Source organism: Nanorana parkeri, unplaced genomic scaffold (genome assembly GCF_000935625.1).
Source record: "Nanorana parkeri isolate BGI_ZX_2015 unplaced genomic scaffold, ASM93562v1 scaffold565, whole genome shotgun sequence".
NCBI lineage: Eukaryota > Metazoa > Chordata > Amphibia > Anura > Dicroglossidae > Nanorana > Nanorana parkeri.
The window spans coordinates 516,151-536,361 of record NW_017306833.1 but is presented as its reverse complement, the minus strand read 5'-3'; the positions used below and the strand labels follow the sequence as shown (position 1 = coordinate 536,361).

At 41.0% G+C, this 20,211-nt stretch overlaps 1 protein-coding gene across 1 annotated transcript in view; it reads right to left on the bottom strand.

Annotated features, from left to right (window-relative positions):
- The window catches only part of POLR2B (RNA polymerase II subunit B), a 151,203-nt gene that overhangs the window by 105,370 nt on the left and 25,622 nt on the right, over positions 1 to 20,211 (bottom strand). The window contains exons 10-14 of the mRNA XM_018562201.1: positions 17,050 to 17,183; positions 15,514 to 15,633; positions 15,229 to 15,415; positions 13,457 to 13,600; positions 572 to 711 (exon numbers count right to left, since the gene is read on the bottom strand). Coding sequence (XP_018417703.1) covers positions 572 to 711; positions 13,457 to 13,600; positions 15,229 to 15,415; positions 15,514 to 15,633; positions 17,050 to 17,183 — 725 coding nt within the window. The remainder of the gene's footprint in view (positions 1 to 571; positions 712 to 13,456; positions 13,601 to 15,228; positions 15,416 to 15,513; positions 15,634 to 17,049; positions 17,184 to 20,211) is intronic.

Sequence of the window (20,211 nt, the reverse complement as noted above, 5' to 3'; positions counted from 1 at the left end):
ACCTGCCACAAGGATTTGCCAAAACTGTCACCGACTCTCAGAACAGAGCCATGGCCAATCCAAGCAGTGGTTTTGTTGAGGCGGAACAGAGTCCTGGGAGGATTGGTGGTGTGGCGTACTGACAGAGGGGGCAAACAGTGTGGGAGAAACAGTAATGGAATCCTACACGGCAAGACAATTCTTCTTTCTCAAGCCATGTCAGTCACATCTGCCAGGCTGCTCCATCCACCTGCAGGATGGTACAAGTTGCTGCTTCTGGTCTGTATCCAAACCACAAGACATTGTTGTTACTCTGGTACTGCTTGCCACATCGCTCCAAAAGTAAGTAGAGAGAGACTCGTTGTCTGCAATAAATTCACCATGCATTTGTAAATAGCTATCTTTTTCATACTAGACTTTACAATAATTATAAAAAGCTCCCATTTTTCATTTATGGTGTTCAAATACACTAAGAGGTTTGTACAGGCCTGTGAACTGGACTACATATTTGCCACGTGTCTAAAAGAACCCAAAAGAATAGACTATTAGCAAAAGTGACTGTTTCTTTTATCATGAAAGCATTCATACTCACTCTGCAATGGCAGCAGGGGATATTTCTTCAAGGTTTTCCATGCTCCACTCTTCCAAGAACTCCAATATTGGTGAAGGCTGAGATCCCACAGATATATAAGCCATTAAAGCAAGATTCTTTACAAGGCCCACAGCATGACCCTATAAATTGGCAAAATTGAAATTAGACATCCAATAGATAGAGAATACACTGTCCCTTAGTCCTGCAGACAAATCAGATAGCATCCCTATCTGCATAAAAGCCTTGATAACATTTCTTTATACAATGGCTATGTGAGGCATATCCCATTAAAACTGGTTACAAAAGGAGAAAGGAATGTTCTAGGAGGTGACTGATTAAAAGTACACCTTTTAGTACACTGCCTTAAAAATCTATGCATTTTCATGCAGGTTTTTGTGAAATATAGATGATATTTTAAGAAATGCAAGAATTAACGCATGAAAAAAAATTTAAATAAACAGAACCTAAATTTCAGGCTGTTGGCTACGCATACCAATCAAAGAGCCCCCCCTGCCCATGTGGTCCCTACTGGCTGTATTTTATGCTTTTTGTTTTATTGTTTTTTATGGGCTCTGGGGGCCTCTTCTCCAATTAAATTGTTTATTAGTTTATTATATGTAATTAACACATAGGATTTGGGTGGTGCTATGGAAAAAGTATGGAGTAATTAAATAATATTCATTTCACTAGTTATACTGAGACATTTTGAAGTTCTCTCTTATAAGTTTTCTCTAAAGATTAGAGTTGTTTCTTTATTATTCTTTACTATTATTTATAATTATTAACTTTTTTATTCACCTATTTATAATGACCAGAATTGTATGCTGTGAAGTTTTTATATCTTAAAGGGTTCGTGATTAATAAGAGCACACATTGTTAAATTAAAGATCCTTTATACATATTCTTGTAATAGATTATGTACATTAAATATATTTTTATAGATTATATAGTATTTGGGTGGTGCTATTACCTGTTGATATAATATTTATGTTCTATATATTTGTGGTCAATAATTGCCGAAGGTATCGTGTTTTTGATTGTATTAATCTTGCCTTTGCATATGTTTCCAATTAATGATCGTACTCTAGAGTACATATGGCAGACTGGAGTGTGACTCGTGTAGACCTGCCATCCCTTGATAACGTCTGACGAAACGCGTCGGGGCAGGCCTTCATTCACGTCACACTTTGTCTGGAGAGTCACGCTTGACCGACCAGCCGGCTGTTTTACAATTTTTATCTAAGCGCTATTGTGTTTTTTAATATACAATAAATTCCTTATTTACTACACCATGAGCGTATTGCGCTCTTCCTTCATGGCCTCGATTGGGAGATAATCATAGGATCCTAGCGAGCTTTAAGGACGAGAGGACGTAGAGCTCAGCTCCAGTTTTCATTCCGGCGAACTAAACTGCCTTAATAACATCTTACCTGTGGTGAGTGCATACCCTAGAGGGGATTCCTTTTGGTTTTTGTTGAACACATCACAGACTTATTGTTTTTTGGGGGAAACACATTGACTTCACTGTTTTTTTCTTCAAGAATAGACCAGAGACTTTTTTTTGCCGTTTTGTTTTTATTTATATTAATTCTTTTCTTGAAGAAAATAGATCCGAAGAAAATAAACTTTGGCAGTTTTTGTTGTTTTGTTCTCATTTTGAAACTTTAAGTTAGGCCCCGTTCCCACTGCGCGATATGCAAATCGCGCGTTTGTCACGCGATTTGCATTTTGCGCGACATCGCGAGATTTGCCGTGCGATGTCGCATTCAAGCTTGCATTGAGCAAGCTTGAATCGCGGCTAAAACCGCTCCAAAAAGGGTCCTGCTGTAGCGACACACGACCCGCGACAGCAGGACCCTTTGCCCCATTGGAGTGCATTGGAGCGCGATATCGCGCGGTAATTTGCCGCGATATCGCGGGAATTACCGCGCGATAAATCGCTCAATGCGAACGGGGTCTGAAAGTAAATTTCCTTCATTGGAATTCTTTCGACAAGCCATGAGAGATCAAAAGAAAACTTTGTCACATTGTGAATGCTTTGTCGTCACATTGGAATAAGGTTTTGTGTTGCAAAACTTTACACTTTAATATTTTCGTTTCACTTCACTTATTAGCAACTTAATATAATATTTGTTTCGGAATTGTGCTGGTTTAGATACTTTCAGTTACACCTGTTTTTTTCCTCCGAGAGGTCTGAACAGACAGTGCCTTTTATTATTGAGATTTATAGTTTGCAGTGTGGATGTTTTTGCATGTACAAGTTGTCACATGTTGTACACCTCTATTTACACAGAGATTTGATTCATTTACATATAGTTCTTTGTGAAGATTATGTTCGACACTTAATTGTACTATTCTATTTAACACTATAACCCTATATCTTTGGGTGCATCACTGAGAGGCTTTTAGTGCTGTACCTTGCATCGATTAACCCATAAGGCTTACCGCCTGAGTCTAGCAGCTTCTAGCTAGTCGGTTTTTCTGTTTGGTCCTTTTTTTCTTTTTCCATTAGCGCAGGTTTTAACTATTATATACTTTTTGAAAAATAAACTTGTCCAGCACTGGCGTGACGAGAGGACAAGTGACAGCGCGCACCGGTTTAAAAATAGTAACCAGCGCACACTGTGCAAGGGTTAATAAAAAAATGTTTTCCTGTAGTTCTTAAAGCACCAATTTATTGCCGTAAAAATGCTCTTCCAGCCCTTGCACTGCAGCGCCTTGTGATATCAGAGCTTAGTAACAGCCACAACCCTCGGCATCATCACACAGACTTATATTGAGGAGCATGGGAGGGGGCATATCTGGCCAATCTCAGTTACATTACAGAGAGCAAAGGACAGGGCTTGAAAAATCCGCTCGTCTGTGACCAGATGACGGTGGAGCCCGACGAGTATCTTCCCACCCGACCGTTGTAATGAAATCGGCCGGCCGGGAGCTTTACATTCAAGCGTCTCTAGACACACCCGACTGCTTGTATAGGAGCAGCTGTCATTGCCTTGCCAGTCCCGAGAACCGCCGAGATCGGCTGCTCTGTGACAGGAGCTCGGTACACGATCTCCCTTTGATCTCATCTCTGGTCCCCGAATGCAGGAAGTGATGTATATTACAATATTTCCTGCATTCAGTGTCACTCTCCAGCTTGAGAACCTTGTGAAGCAGATCTGTTTCATCAGCTTCTCTGGGGGTTCCTAGGTGACATTAGGGGTCTTGGAGACCTCGATGTCTCCATAAAGAGGACCTGTCATGTAAATTGGCTATCACATAGGGGGCTTCTTATCCCCCTATGTGATAGCCATAAAGTAAATAAATTAAAAAAGCAGCATAAAAATTTTTTTTTTTTAAAGTCCCCCGCCCCCCCAAATACACGCAAACATGCATCGGGTGCGCCTACATGCAATTAGGTAATATGGTATGATGAGAACATTTTTAAAAAGAATTTTGTTATTTTATTGGGGTTTGTTTTTGTATTGATGTTTTAACTATGTATTTATGGATGTAAAATTAAAAAATGACCAGTTTTGTCAGGCTACTGTACCCATTACAGACTATTCCGCTGCTTCTGAAGCATTTGGACATTTAACGCCTTAATAAATCCAGGACTCAATTTGGCGCGCTAAACGCCCTAGAAAATCCATTAAAAAACTATGGCTCCCGAAGAGCGGAGGGGGTTGCTAACTTCCCAAATATTCGTCTTTATAATGCGGCATGTCTACCGAGACATGCACTGTCTGACAACTTAAGCGTTTCTAACACGGTCCTCGAACAGGCCCTGGTATACCTGTGGGATCTTAAAGCCGTTTTACATTGTAAATTGTCTGTGCTACCAGGGGAATTCTCTTGCAACCTCTTGATCAGGGACACCATCATTGCGTGGAGAGAGAGTTTCACAAACGGATGCAACCGTCACCGCATCGCTCCACCTACTGCCCGATACAGGGACGCAGTGGTAACCTTTCATGACCTTATGGACAAGTCTTTCTGCACTCTACAATCAAGAATGTGAATCGCTGAGACCTACTTGATGGCAGTCTACCAAAGAGAAAGAAAAAAGGCCCTGGCATGAAATGATGATGCTAGCTGAATGATCTTAATCTAAAATTCTATCCCTACTTCCCCATTTCCCTTAATTGTAATTAGACGTTATGTATATCCCTATTTGTCAATAAACCCAAACCTTAACCACTTCCAGCGGGTTCACGTAATACGTCCTCCGCTGGAAATGGTTATACCAAGAACACGGCAGCTGCTGCATCCGTGTTCTTGGTATCGTTTTAAACAGCTGGCGATTGCGGTTTAAATACAAGTGATCCGGCATCTGTACAGGCACCGGATCACTTGTACAGTGCAGGGCCATGTCACCATCCCGCCCCCCCCCCTCCACTGTCCCCAGTGTCAGTCCAGCACCGGCACAGCAGGTCTCCCCTGATGGATCGTAGGAGAGATTAGGGGCTTCGCTTGCAGAAGTTATATAATTGTTTGGGGGTCTGAAGCTGTTTTCTAGCCAAAAATTCACATTATATCATGTGTGTGCAAAAGAAATTGCTCTGGCAGCAAGTGGTTAATATTTAGTTGTCCGTCATTAAATCGAGGCACCCCAAAGCAGAGCACAGGTTACACCTCCTTAATAGTTTATATACACCACAACCATGGCGTTGTTGGATTGGACCCTTGATTGGATCCAGTGCTACACAGAGTAATTCCTCTCCTCTTCAGAACACGGATGTTCTATCTTTCCTCACTGAGAAAGTCACCTGTGCAGTCAACATTCTTACAGTCTCCAGTGTCAGGCCAGAAATCAACAAAGCATGTGAGGTTCTCGCCATGGCTAACACGCGTATGGAATGATACAGGAAGTGAATTGGTTTGTCCAGCACAGCTAAAATGCTCAGTTGGAGTGGTCTGGACTGGGACTGAGCATATGGTACTGCCTCAACGGAGGTTACGATCCGACCCAAGACCCTCATGCAAAATCTCCTTGGGTTGGGCTGGTCCTTGGCTTAAAAGGGTCCAAAAGGTAAAAACCAGACAATTTTCTCTGGGTGGATAATCACCCGTGACTAGTCACTATATACGAGAAGACATTTAAGGCAGTGAGTCGGGATAAACAGACAATGCTGTATTTGACTTGTCCTGTGCATGTGCAACCTCAAGACTTGTTCAGAAGTTTGTCCAAATAACCCACTACATATCCACACCCAGAGAAGGCAACATTGCAAGAACAGAGGCTAGAATTTTTGCAAACACCTGAGGGGCCGTGAAAAGGGAGGTGGGACAAATTGAAGGAAAAACCCAAGAGGAATGTGGAGAAAAATGTTGGAACATACATCAGGCACATCCTTAATGTCCACTGAAGCAAGAACATCACCTTGCTGAAGGGAGGTGATGACTCATCTTGCAAATTCCATAGACAACTTATGGACACGCAGAAGCTTGTTGGGAGACTAAGTCCATTTAGTTTCACGGAAAACCTTGGAATCTCTCCTAAGGGACAGGAGCAAAGACTTCTGACATCAATAATTGCTGCAAGGCCCTCTGCAGAGCCTCCTTCTGCTGTGAGGAAGAGGGAAGATGGGAGGGTAGGATAAATGTTCCAGCTTGTATCCGTGAGAGACTATGGGAGTACCCATTGATCCTGGACATCTTCACTTCAGACATCCCCAAACTTGAGAAAGTGGGGGAATCCCCTCATTGTAAGGGGGACTTGATGGAAGACTTGAAAAGCTTCAGGGTCCAGGGCTTCTATTTAAATGGGGAGCCCAGTTTAACTTTTGAGGTGGAAGGCTGGGAGAGAGAAAAAGAGCCTTTCCTGGAACGAAGCCAAGAAGACTTACCAGAGGAAACCTTAAGTTTCTGTTTGCTGGGTAAAAGTACTCTTGCCCTCAGTAACCAGTCTAATAATGGTGCCCCTTCCTTGTCCAAAAAGGCATGCTCCCACAAAGAGATTCCATGTGACCTTGGGACAATCCTACACAGGTGAAGCAATGGCTAGACATTCTCTCACCTCATCAACTAGTATTAAAATGGTGTCATAGTTTTTGAGGCAGGGTTGCAGTAAACAAATCCTTCCGAGAGGAAACTTGTGAATTGCGAGGAGGTAACACACCTTTACTTCCATACCCTCCTCCTCCTCATCTGGCAATAAGGTGATAAGTCATGGTTGCATCCAAGAAAAGGAGAAGGGGGATTATGATTGCACCTTCTGCAGCCTGATACCTCAAACACAGCAGATATCTGTGCCATAAAAGCATTTATCAAGGGCTCAAAAATGTTCCTTACTAAAGTAAGGAAGAGTGGGATACCTCTGATGGAGCAATAGATGCATGAAGAGAGTACAGCAAGCTAAACAGTAGACTAACACACATACCATCTGTAGCACAGTCCCTGGGGAAACCTTAGGTCCTCCCGCACTAGGAGTATTACTTCCCGCTATCCCATATAACCCTGTCCCTTTGGTTTTAGGTCTGCCAAGGTGAGGGGTTGCAATAGGTACTCAATACCAGCAGCAAGAGGCCAAAGAGGGTCCCTCTCGTTGGTCTCCATTGTCCCTGGCAACGCAGAAAATATTATGTCTGCGGATGGTGTCAGATGCAAGATTGGTGTGCTTTCTCCATGTGGCAAAGATGGTTGCAGCTGCTGCTGATTCCCCTGTTGCTGTATGGGGAGTACTGTCAGAACTATTGGGCAGAAAGGAATCAATTTCATAGACCTATACATATTATTTTACAGATTTGTATTTGGGCATACTGGTAGCCATTTTGTCTGCTTGCAAAGAAGGTCAATGCGAGTTTATTCTTTGAGACGAAGGGGTTGATTTACTAACCTTATAAACACACCACGAACATGTATACACCTCTGTAGTGTGTTCCCTCCCAGCATGATCTATGGGTGGAATCTAAACACCTTTGTAGTGTGTACACACCCAGCAGGTGTGTTGTGCAAAGCCAAGCATGAATTGCAGGGTGATGTTGTGTAAATTAGCTCTATGTTGTGTTGCTTGCGTTGATGAATGAAGGAATGTAAATGCATGAGCTAACCATTTTTGTCTAAACTGTGAAGCAGCATTATATATGCATCATGTGCATGATTTTTCCATATATGGCATTAGTGGAAATATGCTTTTAGAGACTTTTTGGTTGATAAATACGTTTTGCTGTGTGAAAATCACACGCACCTGGTGCGTGCGTGTTTAGGTTAGTAGGTTAGTAAATCACCCCCGAAGACTCACAGCAGAGTTAGGAATGTTAATATAAACATTCTCCGGACGTAAATTGTGGGGGTCTCAGACGCACATCAGTTAAGGAGGGTGCCAGCCTATGTAGGTCAAGATTGATGACTTTCATTGAGTACAATGGACAAGAGATCAGAACGTTTAAGATTTTTTTTTCTTCGTTCAATGAATAGAAGATGTGGCTTATTTAAAAGTTGTTTATGAAACCTTAATTATTCATTGTAGTGATATTAGCAATAATGTTATTATATTATTATATGCAGCATCTATACGCTTATGTTATTGACTAATTGCTAGTAAAATTTTCTACATTTACTAATGATATCCACACTATATTAATTATATATTATTTGAGTGTACCCATTGAAATATATTCGTGTGTATTAATATGGGGTTTTTATATTTTAATTGCAAAGAATTAGGTGGTACATGCCAATGCATATTTTCCTGTCTTATAATGTATGAAAAACCACTGGGTCTTGAAACTAATTACCACACTTTCAAAGTATTTGGAGAAGGATATTTCAGTGCCTTGGTAGATTTTCTTAAAGCTGTATATCTCTAAGTAGACAACAAGTCTGACGGGTGTTATCAGTTATTGTAATTTTTTTTATATTTCATGGCTTTCTCCAAAAGCTTAGGTCAGAGGATCACATACATATACACACACACACACACACACACACACACACACACAATTTAGTTCTTGTAGGATCTAGATTGATTTGAGATAATTTTTAACTGCAGTACAAATTATGTCTTTCAATCTTATCTTGGGAGATATATACATTTGTATAATCTCCAGGAGACTGATTTCAGTTTCTATTCCATGGTCTAGTCCGATATATATTTAATTTGATTGGTGGAAATGTTTCTTTACTTTGAATATAGTCTTGGCTTATTGCCAATCCTGTGCATGATGGGACAAATCTTGCCCATGTGCTGTTAAAAGTATGAGTTTGTGAATATCTGTTGCTGGGAGAAGTCACATGTCAATTCTGAACCTTTTGTTTTCTTATTCTGTGAGCTACTGATAAGCAACCCATTGCATTTAAAAAGTAATTTTCATTTGGTTACATTTTATGCATTACCTGGGTTATCAAATTGATTGATCTGATCCATATTCTTTGTTTATTACCAATTATATTTGTATTGTTATTCTGCACTGATTTTTAATTAATTTGTAATTAATAAATATATATATTTTGTATACCTTTATATTCCTGTTGTCGTCAAGTCAGCGCAAATAGAAGAACTCGTGTAAATTTTGATTTATAGAAATAAGTTGGGAATCTCCTTAATTACAGATCCTTATTTGTTTCCATAAACAGAAAAAACTGTATATCAGAGCAGTATAAACATTCTGACAGTACCAAGACGTTTGCTGTACATGCATTATTAGGGCAGCCCCATGTACCAATATGGCCACTGTTAGCATACTGAGCCTGCTCCAGTGACAGGACCTCCAGGCCTGTCTCATAGCTGTCCAGAGCAGTGCATACAAGCTGCTGGGATTGCTTGGGCACACAAGTATGAAGAGACACATTTTGGGAAACTTGGCTAGCAGTGGGGGGTGGGAAAAGATAAAACCCAAGGTGTTGCACAGAATTTTTGTGTGTATTTCAATTTTTTAGGATCAGCACCCGTGGACACCAGGGGTATCCAGGAGGGGGGATAGGGGCATAGACTCGACCAGTAGCGTCTGACACCCAACAAAAGGTGGGGGGAACGTCCACCGATCCTCAGCTTTGCTCCCTTCAGAGAAGCATATCCCCTCTTCCAGGAGGGGATTTTCAGGAAAGTGGTCACACCAGTGTGGATAGGTCACTGCCCTGGCCTGTACAGTACCCTGCAGCAAATTCAATGTGCTGCACTAATGCAGGATCCAGTGCCTTGAAGCGGCATTGCAAGCCAGCCCCACATGCTCAGTCCTGTGGGGTCCGGGTATGGTCCATAGCTGCTGCTGTGGGGCACAGATTTTGAAGCCGACACAGCGGAGATCTTGATCTCTGTACCAATGGGTTATACTGCCACTCAGGAATAGGACGCTAGACAAAAAAGCAGCTCGGCTCTGGGGCAGCTTCTGCTGGTGGCCACACCCCCATCCAAGGCAGCTCATTTAGTCACAGAGCAATAGAACTAAGGCACAAAAAGACCCAAAGAAGAAGGGTGCTGTTTCCTTCAATGAATGCAGAGAAACAAAAAATCCTATTTTCTCTTTCGTTCATTGAAGGACCCAGCAAAAATCTTGATCTCAGTATCGATGGGACGTCTCAAAAAAAAAAAAATTGATCAACAAAAAAACCCTTTTAACAAACTAAGCAGCCATCTGTAAAACTTTACGACTAAAGGAAACATCCGCAGATGCAACATCAACTCTACAGGAACGAATAAAAGGGTGTGCCGACTAGCCAACTTACAGACTTGAGAAACAGGCGCTTGATGTTGTAAAGCCTATGGGAGGTGCCAACCACACAAGTAGAATATCCTCATTGAAATGAAAATCACATACTGCCTTAGAAAGGAAAATCTAGGACCTTATCTTTATGTAAATGTAAATCAAAAAAGAAGGTTTACAATATAAGGCAGTGATATCACCTTCTGTGACAAATTTAATAAAGGGATATCACAAATACTCTCAAAAAGAGAATTCTGTAAAACCGAAAAAAAAAAAAATTTCAGTTCCACCTAGGCACAAGAGACTTGGCTGGGAGGAGAAACATGCAAAACGCCTTGAATTAAAAAAAGGTACAAAACCAAGAAATTCAAGGCTATTAGATGCTAGAAAAAGATTGCCAATGCCGAAACCTGACCGTTACAGCTAACGAAAGGCTAAATTCTGAGCAACCAAAAGAAATGCAGGCTTTCCAGGTCGAGGATATAATTTCAGAGCGGTAAACTTAATTGCTTTAAGCATCGCAGGGATCACAAATTCAGACAATCCCCTATCTCTCAGCACCTGGCTTTCAATAGCCTTACCGTTAAAGCCAGAGACTGTAAAGCAGGATGCAAGACTGGACCTTGGTACAAAAGTCCAGTTGAAGAGGTAGTCACCAAAGGACGTCTTACAACTAGCCTCACCACATCTGTTTACCAAGGGTGTCGAGGCCAATCGGGATCTACCCCTTCGAGTTCCACTCGACATAGGAGGTTGTGGAAGAAGTTGTGGAAGAAGTTGTGGAAGTAACTAGCCTCACCACATCTGTTTACCAAGGGTGTCGAGGCCAATCGGGATCTACCCCTTCGAGTTCCACTCGACATAGGAGGTTGTGGAAGAAGTGGTGGAAGAAGTTGTGGAAGAAGTTGTGGAAGAAGTTGTGGAAGAAGTTGTGGAAGAAGTTGTGGAAGAAGTTTGAGGAGGAAAGGAGTAAACGAGATTGTAGCTGTACACAGCGCCACCAAGGCATGTCGCATTCAGGCACAAAGTTCCTCACTTCCCGATTGAATTGGGAGGCTAGAAGATCCACGTTTGGAGTTCCCCATGTCTGACAAATCTAAAGAAAAACTTCAGGATGTAGAGCCCTGTCAGACACTGTCCTGCTCTCTTGCTAGGCTCCTCACACCTCCTTGATGATTGACATATGCTACTGCTGTGGCATTGTTTGAGTCTTCCGGTAGTAGAGTTGTGCAATGTAAAAGAGAGTTTGATCGCATGCAACCTCCTGTTCATTAGAGCAGGGGAACTGAGCAATCAAGCCAAGGAGGCTTTGACTGTCCAGTTCAGCTGCATTTGTTTGTCCAGCGAAGAGGGTGACTTCTCGTTGAAGAATTTCTCTCTACAGAATCAGAGTATGGTGTTGCACACCAATCTGTCAACTCTTTCGCCGCCAAGTCCTCTAGAACGCTTTTAACCTCAGCTGGCCACACCATTTTTGCAATTTTCCCCATTGTTTTGATTTTCTATTGCTGCGTTGCTAGCGTTTGTAAAAAGAACCCCAAACCATATATTTTCAAAAAGGACAGGCTCAGTAGAATAAAAAGATGGTGCTACTAATTTTGTAGGTCCTGCGATAATTGCGCAGATGTTTATCAAATCAATATTAAACTGATAAAAATACACAATTACATTGATAAAAAGCACATTAAAATCAGTATCCGGTCACACAAAAAATGCTTTTCCAACTAAATCTAAGATAAAAGCTGTATTGAGTTAATAACAAAACATCTGTACATTTCAAATTACGTCTTTTTGCAAAACAAAATAATTTTTTTACGCGAAATTGTAAATAAGCAACTTATGTTAAAAATCTTTGTGCACTGTGTTGGTGTGTGTGCATTGTAATAAAATGATACATGCGAACATTTAAGCGCAACACAGCGTATCAACAAACAGCATGCGTCACAACCTCACTGCCAAAGTTAAATTAATGTTATTTTAAAAAGAAGAAAAAAAATCAAGCACTACGATGTGTTCTAACAACGTACCGCAGCGCATGTACATGGTGTACACCACAATATAGTGCACACTGTTATACGTGTGTGTTGTTATCTGTGTGGGGGGGGTTTAACTCTTGGGGAGGCTTCGGGGAAAAATAGACCTGACATTTCCTTTTTGAAATAGAAAAGGAAATGGAGGACTCTTTCTGCAGCCTCTGTTTTAAATGAATGGAAAGCACTCGGTACAGAGCCTGCCCATTCATTCAGAAACTGGTGCTAGTAAAATATTTACAATCAACTAGTTTCTGAATACCTAGTGAGTGCTTCTCCCAATTGAGAAACCTATGGATGAACAGGAACACATAGTACCCGTGTTCCCAGTTGTTTACAAACACTGGAGTGATCAGCCCCGCCTCCCCGCTTGGCCACCCTGACAGCAGGCAGCACTCCCTCCTCCCCAGCTAAAGCGACCATGAGCTTATAGCAGAAGGGAGAGGGAGAGGGAGAGGGAGAGAGAGCATTTACTATTATTTGTACTTTTTGAACTTCCTAATATATATCAGATTTTTGTATACTATTTATGTTACATGATTTGGATATACATATTTAAAATCTCAAGCTGTTTGATGTGCCTAATTTATTACTTACCATTTATAATATTTTGAGGCTATTCCAAGGAAACCCCCATTTTGTGCTATCAAAAACTTTCCTACTAGTTGCAGCTTTTCTGCCCATGTTAAATTAGGTTTTAACGCTTGTGCATGTCCTGGTATTACTGTTTACTGTGAAGGGCAATCCTAGAAGGTGAGTAATGCAGTCAGCAGAGCTGCCCTTTTTTTTTTACCTGGCTAGGGGGCCTTTTTCCCCTCAAAACACACAAAAGTTCAAAAAGTTCCCTCAAAGTTTAAAACTCATGTGAAGAGACCCTGACAAAAAAGACTGACTTGTTATAGGGAAATCCCCATTACTCAAGATTTTTTTAAGCACAGCCCAAATGCAACATGGTTTTCCTGAAAGAAGAATCATTTCCACATACTCAAAGATTCAATCTACCTTTTGATCCATTTTGCAGAGTGTAAAATCTGTAAATAGGTGTAAATGCAAGGGGCCTCAATGACATTTTAATGAAAAGCAGGATACTGACAGCCTATAGATTTGTTTCATGACAAGAGTCGTTCAAAATGACAATTAAAAATGCTTTCTGCGATATTTGAACGTGAAAACAATTTAGAAAAAAAAAAAAAAAAGGACCAAAGATTATAATTAGTAATGTGTATTACCTCAGGAGTTTCAGCAGGGCACACCATTCCCCATAAGGTGTTATGTAACTGTCTTGGTTTGGCAAGTTTACCATCTCTGCCTATAGGGGAATTTAATCTCCGCAAGTGTGAAAGAGTAGAGGCAAATGTCAATCTGTTCAACACCTTAAGAAGAAGAAGAAAAAAAAAAAAGATATTTAGATTGCATGTATAAGGAAAATGAATGGTTTAAAAAAAAAAAAAAAATGTCAGGCCTAAAATGTGGATTATAACATGTAAATAAAAATGAAAAAAAGGCCTTTGTCCTTAAGGGGTTAAGGAGCCCATTTTCTTTCTATTACTACGGTCAGGCTAACATGCACACTCAGACATAATTCGACACATACATCACACTCTCCAAGATAATCTTTCACACTCACTTTCTCTAAAAACATTATGGCTAGGAATGTTTACAGCTATTGCAGTCATGAGCATGTTTTAACCCTTTGATTGCCATTGTGTACCAGCGCATACCAGAAAAAGGATTCCAAGGATTAACCTTCGTGACGGGAGACGTACAGTGTACGTCCCGGCACTTTGTGCCTATATGACTGGCCACGTACACTGCATGTGACGTGTTATATCAGGCTTTGTAATGCTGGTAACAGCTGATTCTCAGCAGTTACCAGTCATTAATGAATGCCTCAGTATTGAGGCATTCATTAATGAAATTATTAAGCTTTTTGTAAAAGCTTCTTCCTTTCATTAATGAAAGAATGAAGCCGTTACATGCAAATACAGGACCGCAATTTGCGATCCCGTATTTGACAGCTGAAAATAGCAGAGAGGTACCGTGTTTCCCCGAAAATAAGACTGTCTTATTTTATTTATTTTTTTCGTGAAAAAAATTCTGACTAAAGTCAGGATCAGTCTCTAAGGTTATTATTAGCTGTTCCTAAGTTTGGATCAGCCTAATAGCGAAAAATAAATAGTGACTGCTTGATATAAACTGACAAGAAAAAAAAAACAAAATTAGGAAAATAAAAATTATGTATAAATATATTTTTATACTATAATATAAAAAAATTCTAATAAAAATAATAATCAAAACTTGGGGAAAAAAAGTGTTTTCTTCTAGTTTTTTTCCCTCATTTTATTTTATTCAAACTAAGTGAGGGGTTAGGTACACATATGTGATATAATTATATAGCCCTATCTGTCCTCTAAAAAACTATATATAATAATAATGTCTGGATACATTAAGTACAAAGTATATTACTGCTGTGGAAGAATCACACAGCAAAGATGTAAAAAGTGTGTCAGTCATTTATGAACAGAACCTGAAAACTAGCTCAGTCATGGCAGGGTTAAATAGCACCTCAACCTGTTCTTTTTTAGCCTCCCTAATCTCTTGCATATCCGCATTCAGAATAGGAGAGAGAGAGGGGGACAGCAGTGTTAGACAGCATCAAATAGTACTTGCGGATTGGAGAACAGATCACAGAGATGGCGCCTCCACTGAACGGCTATTTTCTCACTATCCAATCACAGCCCTGATATGTTTGCATTGCTTTGGCACTAGTGGAGAAAACCAACCAGGTCCAAGGCAGATAAGGCCTTTCACACAACAGAATTTAAGTGTATTTGCTTGCCTACAATGAAACTAACACCACTGTAGTCTACAGAGAGGTCGAGGACATAGTTAAGCCTGGATCATGACAATTGCTTATTAGAATTAAATACTTTAAAAGCCTGTTTGCATTGAGTTGGGACTTGCCACTAAATTTGTTTTACAAAGCACTGAAAAATCTCACCTGTGATACACCAGCTCTAGCTTGATGTGCTTTCTTTTGGTCTCCCCAATTTCCAGTAGCCAAAGAGTACTTTAAGCCATCTGAAATTATTCGAGTCTTAATTGCCAGTTCCAAATTAAAGTCTTTTCCTCGATCAATGAATTTCTGCGCATAGATCCTTACTTCTTTTAGCAAGTTTTTAAACATTCTATGAAAACAAAATAAGAAAAATCAACCTACTTTAAGTAAAAAAAAAAAAAATTAAAGTTACTGCTCAATGAGCGTGTATAAGATGGCCTATATTACCCTCTGAAGAGAAATGCAAGCAGAGGTCCAGCAAGATCCAGTCTTTTGTTTCCGTAGTGATCTCGGTCATCAAGCTCTCTCCTTCCCAAAGCAGAAAGAAGTAGTCGATGAACCATGTACCTGAAACAACGAACAAATATTTACTTACAGATCACGGTGCAATACAACCTCATATTTCAGGTGCGAAAAACACTGGACCTTTGATTAAAAAAAATTAAAACATTTTTAGGGCTGCGGAAATTAACGATTAATCGTTTAATTTTGATCGATCAAAGTTCTTTTGATCCGTACTCACCTCTCCGCCAGCTTCTGGGTCTTCCGTCGATGTCCGCAACGTCACCGGACTCCTCTGCCCTTCCACAAGTGGCTCTGTCGGCTAACAAAGGGAAGGGGGGAGGAGTCCGGTGACGTCGATGTCTGACTTAATAACGTGCTGGATTATTGTGATCCTAGTTAAATGTTATTACTTTATTGCTGTGCTGTATGTGTATAGGCCAATGTAGTTTGATCTGTACGTGCGTTATAATTAATCGCAATTAATCGATTAAAAAAATTTCGATTAATCGAACAGGAAAATTTTAATCATTACCAGCCCAAAAAAATTTGCATATGTCCAGCAAACCTGGTTGCAACAGCGGTTTCAGACACAAGGTGAGGGAAACCTCTCCCACAGCAAGACAGAATTTTTTCTTTAACTGAATACGGAAGGATCTTTACTCATCACATTCAAACTTTCAGAACTCAGGGCCTGTTCACATGATATCAGGTCCGGATCAGGTGCAGATCTGCAGACGCGGTGCTACTGATGCAGTGCGTTTTTGCCGTGTTTTCGATGCGTTCAGTTTAAAAAAAAAAAAAAAAAAACTGAGTGGGGTTGGCAGTTTGTTAGGTGCAGTGCGTTTTTGACCGTACAAAAATGTGACATGCAGTCGTAACCTGAACGGACTGCGCACGTGAGAACTGTAGCCCATAAAACACATAGGGATACATTGGAATGCATTTTTAGTGCAGGAACGTACGGATCAGGTCAGCACAGAAAACGGACGTCGTGTGAACAGGCCCTAAATCTGATATGTGGCAGCGAGAAACTACTTTTTTTGATAGCTTTAGAATTTCTTTGCATGAAAAGCGGCAAGGAGGGTCATTACAGCATCATGAGAATTCCAGGATCATCAGATTACAAACAAAAAAGGTAGAGAACTACAGCAATATCTGGATGATAGAGATATAGTGCCTACAGTGAAACATGGTGGTGGCAATGTCCTTCTGTGGGGCTGCATGAGTGCCGCTGGTGTCCAGGAGCTGCATTTCATTGATGGTATCATGAACTCAGATGTACTGCTCTATATTGAAAGAGAAGATGCTACCATCGCTCCGTGCCCTTGGCTGTCGTGCACTTTTCCAACATGACAATGATCTAAAACACACATCGAATAGCAACTATGATCTCATGTATACTGGCCAGTTTGAATTCCAGGCTATCTAGAATGACCGCTACTGCACTGCTCGCTGAAAACAAAGGCAATCAAACCCTACCCCAAAAAGTAGGCTTTTTTAGTCTCGCAAAAGTCACTGACACCAACGTGAGGAAGCATTTCTTTCTGAAGAACTTCTTTTGCATATTTGATTCTTTTTTCTTTTGTGACGCCAGGCTTTGCTCCCCTGGAACCTTTACATACACACATACATACACACATACATACACACATACATACACACATACATACACACATACATACACACATACATACACACATACATACATACATACATACACACACATACATACATAGCTCAAAAAAATGAAAGGAACACTTTTAATCATAGTATTCAGAGTATAGCATCAACTAAATTAAACTCCTGGGATATTGATCAGGTCAGTTAAGTAGCAGAGGGGGTCATTAATCAATTTCAACTGCTTTGGTGTTAATGAAATTAACAACAGGTGCACTAGATGGGCAACAATGAGACGACCTCCAAAACAGGAATGGTTTTACAGGTGGAGGGCCACTGACATTTTTTCACTACTCATCTTTCCTAAAGGTTTTTCACTAGTTTTGCATTTGGCTAGAGTCAGTGTCACTACTGGTAGCATGAGGCGATACCTGGACCCTATAGAAGTTGCACAGGCATGCCAACTCCTCCAGGATGGCACATCAATATGTGTCTTTGCCAGGTTTGCGGTGTCTCCCAACACAGTGTCAAGAGCATGGAGGAGATTCCAGGACACAGGCAGTCACTCTAGGAGAGCTGGACAGGGTCGTAGAAGGTCCTTAACCCATCAACAGGACCGGTATCTGTTACTTTGTCCAAGGAGGAACAGGATGAGCACTGCCAGAGCCCTACAAAATTACCTCCAGCAGGCCACTGGTGTAAATGTTTCTGGCCAAACAATCAGAAACAGACTTCATGAGGGTGGCCTGAGGGCTTGACATCCTCTAGCGGGCCCTGTGCTCACGGCCCGGCACCATGCCTATGGACATAAACCCATTTACATATTCTTAACAAGCAGTAAAAAAAAAAAAAAGCTTTAAAGCAAGCCCTTAAATCACCACTCTAGTTGATTTTAATGTGAAGTTTATTCATTCTCAGGAGGTCCTCAAAGATCACAACCAAGACTTTGAAGTCAGGTTTCAGTGGGTTTCTAGCAAAACCTAGTTAAACATGGTGTTTAACCCCTTCATGACCAAAGCATTTTTTTAATTTAATTTTTTTCGTTTTTTGCACCCATGTTATATTCCATATTATACGCCTGAAAATTAGTTCAAACCCCCAAAACATATTTTCTAAATATTAGCGCAAATTATCAAACCCAAAAACGTGAAAAAAGCACTTGTTAAATTTAGTGCCCACAAACCCCAAAAATACTTATTGTTTTAATAAAATATAAAAGATGAGGTTACAACGAGTAGATACCCAACATGCCCAGGTAAAAAATTGTGCGTTTGTTAAACAACAACAAGATTGAGCCCCAAAAAGTCCGTAGACAACGCTTTAAAAGCCCATACAGGCAGAGGCGGCGCTACCACACAGGCAACACAAGCGGCTGCTTTAGGGCGCTGGTGGGGGAGGGCGGAAAAACAGCGCCTCACCCATACACAGGAGCAGCACAATCGACGGGGCTCTGCGCTTCAGTTTCCTATAGTCAGAGCCCTGCCCACAGCTCCCTCTGCTAGTCGATCCACCACGGACTATCAATATTCTACCGTCTATATCTAAAAGTTTGTGCAAGTCAGGTAGTTGTAATAGTAGCTGCCTGGGAACTGGAATTAACCTTTACTGACCAACGCATTAGTAGAATGGTTCAGCTTATCCATCAAGCGTCTGTTACGAGAGCAATTTAAGAAACTTGTTTTGTTTTAAGATTAGAATATTGTATAGATTCTGTCCTGCAGTGCTCGCCTCTCTGTTGGAGGTATCTGAAACACGAGGGATCCTTGCTTCATGTATTTTGGAGCTGTCCGAGGTTGCAGGGATACTGGGGCACAGTGTGTAATGTTATCAATGATCTTACAGAGATCCAATTGGGAATAGATCCTGTGAAATATCTCCTCCATCTGGCCCCCCTCTCTATAAAACTTTATAAAAAATAATTTGCCTTTACACCGCCTAAATGCAGCTAAAGCCTGCATCACACTATACTGGAAGCAGACATCACCTCCTCCTGTGTGGCTGTAGTTGAGGAAGGTAGAGGAAATTAAAACCATAGAAGATTTGAGGGCAGGTGGGAGGACCAGTTTCACAGGACTTAGGTTTTACCGGAACAAATTCCTCCTTACTCTGGAATAAAGGGGTCTGTGTGAAGCTGTGCCGTGATTGCCCCTTGACACCTTTATATTCATTTTAGCCCTTTATCTTCAGTCCCCCTCACACCACACTCCTTTTTTTCCCCCCCTCTCCCCTTCCTCCCTCTACTACTACTCATCCAGGCTTCCACTATAGTTTCTATTGTTTATGCTCTTCCCTTCACTTTTATGTGCTGCTCCTGGGTGAGCCCATAGGCCCACGACTATTACGCTTCTTATTGGACTCCCGCCTCCACCCATGTGCTTTGATGAGTTACTGTGAATGAATGCTAAACTTTGGGCTATCAATGCACCAGGTCACTTACATAGCCCCAAATCTACGGCGCTAGCTTGTAGTATCTTATACGGCCCTACACCTTAGAGTGGAAGTCAGGGTTCTTGGTCTGGGATTTCGCCGAATGTGAGGCGGTCTATTCAGGAACAAAATTACTACAGCACTTTTATCTGTACACTTCTTTTCACCTCTTATATTGTTGATGTACTTCACTGTTCAGACTTTTTTTTTTATTTACTACCGTTTTATTTCTTGTTCTATAAAAAAAAAAAAAATTGTGAAAATTATATAAAAAAAAACCAACAACTGATTGTCAGTAAGGCCATCCATGCAAAAGCATAGGGCCCCCAGAAGCAACTCCAGGTGGAGCAACACCTCTGGATCTAACAAGATGGAACTCCAGTCACTCCCCAAAGGACTTGTTCAGACAGGCAATGGCTGCATTAACCTCCAGAGCCACCCACCTTTAAAAGGAAGGACTCCTCTAAACTGTAACCCAAAGTGCTTGAGAGGAAAATACATTTTTGAGTGTAGGCAAATCAATCACTAAGCATTCTCCTGCCTGCATTAACAGCATGTTAATAGGGTCATGCATTTTCTGTGACTGGGAGGGGGGGG